This window comes from Mandrillus leucophaeus, unplaced genomic scaffold, assembly GCF_000951045.1.
Source record: "Mandrillus leucophaeus isolate KB7577 unplaced genomic scaffold, Mleu.le_1.0 Scaffold163, whole genome shotgun sequence".
NCBI classification, from domain to species: domain Eukaryota; kingdom Metazoa; phylum Chordata; class Mammalia; order Primates; family Cercopithecidae; genus Mandrillus; species Mandrillus leucophaeus.
Genome location: NW_012101621.1, coordinates 1,043,514 through 1,051,878, shown reverse-complemented (window position 1 = coordinate 1,051,878; position 8,365 = coordinate 1,043,514). Strand labels below are relative to the sequence as shown.

At 39.9% G+C, this 8,365-nt stretch overlaps 1 protein-coding gene across 1 annotated transcript; it reads right to left on the bottom strand.

Moving 5' to 3' along the window:
• Positions 1–2,640: 2,640 nt before the first annotated feature.
• Positions 2,641–3,633, bottom strand: LOC105536715 (olfactory receptor 11H6). Its single transcript, XM_011976146.1, has one exon. It carries the CDS (start codon positions 3,631–3,633, stop codon positions 2,641–2,643), a length of 993 nt encoding a protein of 330 aa, XP_011831536.1.
• Positions 3,634–8,365: the final 4,732 nt, after the last annotated feature.

Genomic DNA, 8,365 nt, shown 5'->3' with positions numbered 1-8,365 from the left:
AATTTCCAATTTTCTGTTGGTTTTAGTCCCAGTGGATAAAGCTAATTCCATACTATTAAGCTCAAAATCTCTACAAATGTCATAGCATTCCTGGTGCCTCGGCTCTTCCTGAGAAGGAGAAGACCTGTGGATGACTAGTGCACTTATTTTGGAAAGTGTGAATTGCATGGTGATCTAAACACTCTGAGGGATTTTTTTTTCTTTTGGCTTTTGAGCTGAAAGATAAACCAATATTCGTTGATACTCAACCTCTGAAGCATGTTGAATGAAGAAATGTATAGGTGAGTAGTTCCTCTGTGGTGTATAACAGCAGCAACACCCAACAAAGAATACGTGTCCTACATACCGGGAAGCTTTCCTAGGTCATCCTGGAGAGAGCCTGCAGGGAGGTCTCATGGATTCTCTCCTTCACTGGCTCTAATATGGAAGTCCTGTGTGAGAGCTTCACCAGTGGCTCATTTCACTTCTCTTGTACCCTAAGATTCTAGTGGCTTGTTTCTCACTGAGAGTGTTGAACCATGTGTTGGTCTTAATTTATGCCTCATTTGAGCCATTGTTGAGAATTCTCTGGTCTCCTTTCATGTTCATGTGATTCTGTAACTTTCTGTGCTGTCCCTAAGGACCTTCATACATCTTACCTGGGGGTTTAATTGATATTTTTGTTAACATTTCCTATAGGGATTATTTAAAATAACATGTTACATTAACTCTGAGGAAACCCCACGGTCTCCTTGAGTTGTGCTCAAACAGCATGTGCTATGGGATATGTAAGGCCCCAGACTAAATGTCTTCCTGAGGGGCCAATTTTACCTAGAAAGGTAACTTTATATCACACTAAATATGTATGTACTATGAATTAGGAAGTATAATTTATGATAATTTTTGAGATAAAACTTTGAATTTAAAGAAATATTATCCCCCAATGCCCCGTGTTCTCTGACCACTGTTGCTAAACATGCTTTGGTGGAAAGATTTGAGAAACACGGTATGAGAGCATTACATCACTTAGCACCGGCAGGCCCATCTTCCTTGCACGCCTGATTTCATTGTGGGGTGGCCATAACTAAAACGTGTGTTTTCGTTTTAAGTAGATTCGACTCTCAGTTGATGGCCTCTTTGTTTCAGCATAGAGAAACATTTTATTTCAACAAATGAAATTTGTTCTTGGCATAATTTTCTCTGAGTATTTTTCTAACTTAGACTTTGCCCTACAGCCTCTGACAGGCACCTGATGCTTTGTGGTTAACATGAAAACTGCTAGGTACAAATAATGTTTAGGGCATTGTTCCGTAGTATAAGTAATATTGGGGTTGTCACAACTCATTTAGAGAGGAAGTACTATGAGTAAAGATATCCAGTTGGGAATAAATATGTTTGAGGACTGATCATGAAGTACAAGACTTGTACAGTGGATCACTAGGAGAGAAAACTGAATGGAGCAGTCTATTGAGTGAAGGCTTTGAATGGCAAAGAGTTTGGTTTTCATCTCTAAGGGATAGAGGTATGAAGCATAGAGGTTTAAAGCGTACTCTGTTCTTGGTGTGAAAGACAACCTCAAACAATGGAAGATGTCTATTACTACTTTTTTTTCCTGGTGGCCTCTTGACACACACATATTCTTTAAGAATATGTATTTTCTGGCTGTGTGGTGGCTCACGCCTGTAATCCCAGCACTTTGGGAGGCCAAGGGAGGGTGGATCACCTGAGGTCAGGAGTTTGAAACCAGCTTGGCCAATATGGTGAAACCCCATCTCTACTAAAAATACAAAAATGACCCTGTCTCTAGTAAAAATACAATTAGCCAGGTGTGGTGGTGGGTGCCTGTAATCCCAGCTACTTGGGAAGCTGAGGCAGGAGGATCACTTGAACCCGGGAGGTGGAGGTTGCAGTGAGCCAAGACTGTGCCATTGCACTCCAGCTTGGGCAACAAGAGCAAAACTTTGTCTCAGAAACAAACAAACAAACAAACAAATATATATATTTTTTCTGAATTGAAAAGATCTCATTTTTTTTTTTTTTTTTTTTTTAGATGCAGTCTTGCTCTATCATGCGGGCTGCGGGGCAGTGGCGTGATATCAGCTCACTGTAACCTTTGCCTCCCAGGTTCAAGCAATTCTCATTCCTCAGCCTCCTGAGTAGCTGGGATTACAGGTGTGTGCCATCATGCCCAGCTAATTTTTGTATTTTTAGTAGAGACAGGGTTTCATCATGTTGCCCAGGCTGGGGTTGAACTCCTGATCTCAGGTGATCCTCCCCCTTTGGCCTCCCAAAGTGCTGGGATTGCAGGCATGAGTCACCGTGCCCAGCCAGATCTCACTCTTTTGAAAGGCTTCAGTACACATGCAATTGATTTCTTCCGTCAGCTAAGACTAAAACTAGCAAAGATACATCACAGAAAAATAATATACATATATATACACCCGCCCACCACGTAACTGCTCAGTGAGGCCACATATGTTTAAAATGTCTTATTTAGCATTGGCATTTATCATTGATGAGCTGAACTTAACTGCTAAGGAACTGTGAAAGATAAGTCTCTCTACCTGAGTGTGAGCCAGAACATATTACTGAAGCTACTTTCTATAGTTATAAAAAATTAGCGTCAGAAGTGGCCAATTTGGCTCCTTTTTCAAAGATATCTCAGTTTCGACTAACTGTTAACCCCAGGACTCTCTTTAGAGCATCTTTCATGTCTTTGTTTCGAAGACTGTAGATAAGGGGATTTAAGAGTGGAGTCATTGCTGAGTATACCAGAGTGATGATCTTCTGCATTGCTGCTGGGTTCCCTGATGTTGGGCTCACATACATCACCATAAGGGTTCCATAGAATAGACACACCACCATTAGGTGGGACCCACATGTGGAGAAAGCTTTAGTTCGACCAGCACCAGAGGGAATACGAAGCACAGCTCTGATGACCAGAGTGTAAGATCCCAGGATGGAGAGGAAGGGCCCAAAGATAATCATCGAGCTGAAGGTGTAACAGATAAGCTCAGTGGAAGGGGCAGAGATGCAGGCCAGTGCAAACAATGGGCCTGGGTCACACACAAAGTGGTCAATGATGTTGGGCCCACAGAAGGGAAGCTGGGAAATAAGAACAATAGGGACTGGATAGCAGAGAAATCCACCTACCCAACATACACAGACCAGAATTACACAGAACTTCCCAGTCATGATGGAGGGGTAGTGTAATGGACGACAGATGGCCAGGTACCGATCATAAGCCATAACTGATAAGAAGAAACACTCTGTTGTACCCAGTGAAAAAAAGAAATAGAATTGCAGGAAGCAGCCAGAGAAGGAGATGGTTTTAGTCTCTGAGAGGATATTGACTAGCATGTTTGGGACAGTGGAGGAAATGTACCAGATCTCTAGAAAGGCAAAGTTTCCCAAAAGGATGTACATGGGTGTGTGGAGCCGCCTGCCCCATTTCACTGCACAGACAATAGCTCCATTCCCTAGCAGTGTCATGAGATAGAGAACAAGGATGAATGAGAAGAAGCAGCTCTGCATCTCTCTTTGACTATGGAAACCCAGGAGGACAAACTCAGTCACAAAATGCGTTGTTCTGTTCTGGGGTCCCAAAGCTGTTAGAAAAACAGAAGTAATCAAAGAATGAATAATAAAGAACATTTGGAGATTTTGCTAACTCATGCTGGATGATGTACTATTTTTACACACGTTATCTCATTTGGTCTTCCTAATGACTCTTTGAGCTGCGAGGAGGTATTCTTTACCCTTCTCTTTCACAGACAGGGTAATTGAAGTTCAAAGAGATTTGAAGGGTTCACATAAACATATGTACAAAGCCAGTAATGCCCAGATACACTGGCCTATTTGGAGATTTGTTTGGAACAAATCACAATTCACTTCAAATGTTTCTATAACCCTGAGTCTCAGTAATGTTTCGTCTTTAATGGTAAAATCATTGCCCCTTAGATACTCTACATATAAATATAAACTTTGGACACATCCTTTTACCTTAAAGCAAAATTGAGTATAAATCTGAAGCAAAAATAGCTGCTATATTAAATTGCCTTCTTACAGCCTCATATGTAGAAGTCCAGTAACAAGCAGATAGGAATAAAACTTTTGGGAGTCTTCAGCTCCCTTCCTTTTGCTACTCTCAGGGAGGTGCTGCAGAACCCACAGGAATCTGTAAAATGGTTTGAAAGCTACAAATCGAGTTCCCCCTAGATCACATTCTCCCTAGTGGCATGTGGATTTGCTGAAAAATCAAGCCCCTTTTTCTCCTGAGGAGCTCGAGTTCTCCCAAAGCCCTTCTTTACGAAATGGTGAGCAGACTTTGTCTCCTTTATTACTTTTACCCATTGATCTTGGTACTCCCCAAGTCAGCAGGTAAACTTCAATTTTGTTGAAACTATACAAAAGAAGTCTAATTCCTCTCCCATGATGGTGGTAGTGAGGTCTTAAATAACTGAAGGCAACTGTTATGTCCCTTACCTATGACTTCTTTGGCAGGCCACCATTTTCCCTGCTTGTCAACCTCCTTCTCCACCAAATTGCACTATTCTACATCATGCCTCAGCTCTTGAGGGACCTTGCTGTTGGGTAAATCAATTTCTTTAGTAATAAAACCACGTGCCTTTATTTTTGCTAGAAATTAAGCCCTAAGCTTTACAATTTGTCCCTTCATTATCTTGCTTTTCACTAAATTAAATAATGAACAAAAGGGACCACAAAGATCTTTCTGATATTTGCTAAATCAGGAGTTGAGACAAGACAAATAACTTAGATATTTTGCTAACAATTTTCTAGAAACTATTGGTCCAGCAGGCTTATTTCTATGTCCTCAAATATCCTTGTTAAAGTTCAGAATATTTGGCTGGGTAAGCCACTATCAATATTTTAAATTTAGCAATATAATGACTTTAAGAGTAGGATAATTTACTGTATTGTTAGTGTCACTGTTAAGATACTCACAAAATTCCATCTTTACATCATTTATATGATCCACAGAGAGCAAGGGGCCTGCCTTTCAGTACTTGATCAAACCTGGAGCAAACCCAAAAGCATAAATGTTTTATTGCCGAGGTAACTTTGGATATTCATGTTAACAATATTTTAAGAATAATACAACAATTTCTCTAATAAACATGATTTTGATAAAAATGTAAATTTTGTCCAAGCAGTTCAGTTTAATGAGTGATAATTATGATCACATGTATCAAAATTTTTAGGACAGTTGTAATTTCAAATATACTTTCCATAACTGCTTGTATTTGCCAGGCTACATGCTGCGTCATTCTTGGAAAATATAATTACTGGGCTTGCAATTTTAAAAAAAGGTTGGATGCTAAATTTAAATCATAGCATTTTGTATATTTGTTTGTTTATTCAAAAATTTAATACATGTTTATTCACCATTTATTATATTGCTAGCAGTGTGTTGAGTTCTGGGGGTATAATGGTGAATATAAAAAATAGAATTCCTCCCCTTTTGGAACTTAGGTTTTATGAAAGCAATCAGGATTACAGCCTACATCTGCCCAGTCATGTGCATAGACTGGGGATTCCTTGAGTTGTGTATTTTTGCAGCATGTCCAACTGCATGCTGTGGGTCTGAAAAAATATATTTATTCCAGTTAGAAATAACTTGAATACATCTTTATAGTACAGGGGACATGATAACAAATTTTATTTGGCATAAATTAGATAGTTTGGGCCTTTCGAGGCAGTAGGCAGAGAATGAAACATTAATTAGTTTATCCTACTCACAGGCCAGCAAATTTTTGGTACTGAGAAAAGAAATGTAATTCCAACTGATGATTGATCTGGAACCAGACCTCATAGGTCTTGACTCCCACCTGCTTATTATTAATTATTTTTGAGACAGAGTCTTGCTATGTGGCCCAGGCTGGAGTGCAGTGGCATGATCTCCCTGCACTGCATGGTCACTGCAACCTCCGCCTCCTGGGTTCAAGGGATTCTCATGCCTTAGCCCCCTGAGTAGCTGGGATTACAGGCTTGGGCCACCACACCTGGCTAATTTTTTTTTTTTTTTTTTGAGAAAGAGTCTCACTCTATCCCCCAGGCTGGAGTGCAGTGGCATGATCTTAGCTCAATTGATAGAATGAAGAGATAACTACAGACTGGGAGAAAGTATTTGAGGCCATACATCTGATAGGGGTTAATATCCAAATCCATAAGGAACTCAAACAACTATATAGAAAGAAAACAAATAATCAGATTAAAAAATGGGCAGTGGCCCTGAATAGACATTTCTCAAAAAAAAAAAAGACATACAAATGGCCAACAGGTATATGAAAATTGCTCAACATCACTAATAACTAGGAAAATGCAAAGTGAAACCACAATGAGATTTCACCTCACAGCTATCAGAATGACTGTTATAATAAAAGACAAAAGATAACAGGTGTTGACGAGAATGTGAAGAAAAGAGAGCCCTTGCACACAGTTGGTGAGAATGTCAATTAGTACTGTCATTATGAAAAACTGTCTGGAGCTTCCTCAGAAAACTAAAATAGAATTACTATATGATCCAGCAATCCCAGTTTGGGTATTGACCTAAAAGATTTGAAAGCAATATGTCAAAGAGATGTCTGCTCTCCTATGTCCCTTGCAGCCTTATTCATAATAGCTGAGTTACGGAATCAACCTAAATGTCCATCAATAGATAAATGGATAAAGAAGATATGGTGTATGTAACCAATGGAATATGATTCAGCCTTAAAAAGAGGGGAATTTTGTCATTTGTGACAACATGGATGGAACTGGAGGACATTATGCTAAGTGAAATAGGACAAGCCTAGAAAGACAAATATGCCACATGTTCTCACTTATTTGTGGAATCCCCAAATTTAAAACTCAAGGAAGCAGGACAGTAGAATGGTGGTTACCAAAAGTTGTGGGAAGTGGGGTGTGGGTAATGGTGAGGCAATGATGAGCAAAGGGTGCAAAACCTCTGGTAGGAGGAATTGTCGTGTTTTTTTTTGGCAATATATTGCCCAGGGTGGTAAACATTGTAAATGATAATGTGTTATACATTTTTAAATTGCTAAGATAATAAATTTGAAATATTCTTTTTTTTTTTTTTTTTTTTTTTTGAGACAGTTTTACTCTGTCACCCAGGCTGGAGTACAGTGGCACAATCTTGGCTCACTGCAACCTCTGCCTCCCAAGTTCAAGTGATCCTTGTGCCTCAGCTTCCTGTGTAGCTGGGATTACAGGTGCGTACCACCATGCCCAACTAATTTTTGTGTTTTTAGTAGGGAGGGGGTTGCACCATGTTGGCCAGGCTAGTCTTGAACTTCTGGCCTCAGGTAATCTGCCTGCCTTGACCTCCCAAAGTGCTGGGATTACAGGCATGAACCACTGTGCCCGGCCGTAGATTTCAAACATTCTTACTACAGAAAATATTTGAGGTTATGGATATGATAGCTGATTCAATTTTTCTGCATTATATTCATAAATCATAATATCACTTTGTTCCCCATACATATACATAACTCTAATTTGTCAATTTATAATTTTTAAAAAAGTTATTACTATAGTTTACAAGGTCCCACAGAATTTGGAACGCTGTTCACTCCCTGACTTCATCTCTAATACTCTTCCCCTTAAATTTTTTCTTTTTTTTTTTTGAGATGGAGTCCCGCTCTGTCGTCCAGGCTGGAGTGCGGTGGTGCTATCTCGGCTTACTGCAAACTCTGCCTCCTGGGTTCACACCATTCTGCCTCAGCCTCCTGAGTAGCTGGGATTACAGGCTCATGCCACCACACCCAGCTAATTTTTGTATCTTTAGTAGGGACGAGGTTGCACCATATTGGCCAGGCTGGTCTCGAATTCCTGACCTCATGATCTAGCCTCCTCGGCCTCCCAAAGTGCTGGGATTGCAGGCGTGAGCCGCTGTTCCCCACCTTAAATTCTTTACTCCAGTCAAACCAACCTCCTTGCTGCTACTTGGATACAATCCTGCCTCCAGATCTTAAAGATAATTTGCTTCCCTCTCTTTGGAATGCTCTTCTCTCACTGTCTACATGGCTCATTCCCTCATCTACTTCAAGCATTTGCTTAAATGTTGCCTTCTCAGTGTAGCCTCCCTGATCATCCTGTTTAACAATGGCAGCTCTTTTCTTTCTTCCACATTTCCTGCCCTCTTTGCCCTTTTTGCATAGCACTTATTACTCTCTGATATGCTATATATTTTACTTATTTTTTTATCGTCTGTCTCTCCCTTACGAGAGTGTAAATGCCAGTTGGATAGTGGTTTTGATTCTTTTGGTCATAGTATATATCTAGTGCCTGGAACATAAGAGGTATTCAATTAATATTTGTTGAATGAAAGAATGACCACTATTTTACTTTTTTTTTTTTTTTTTTT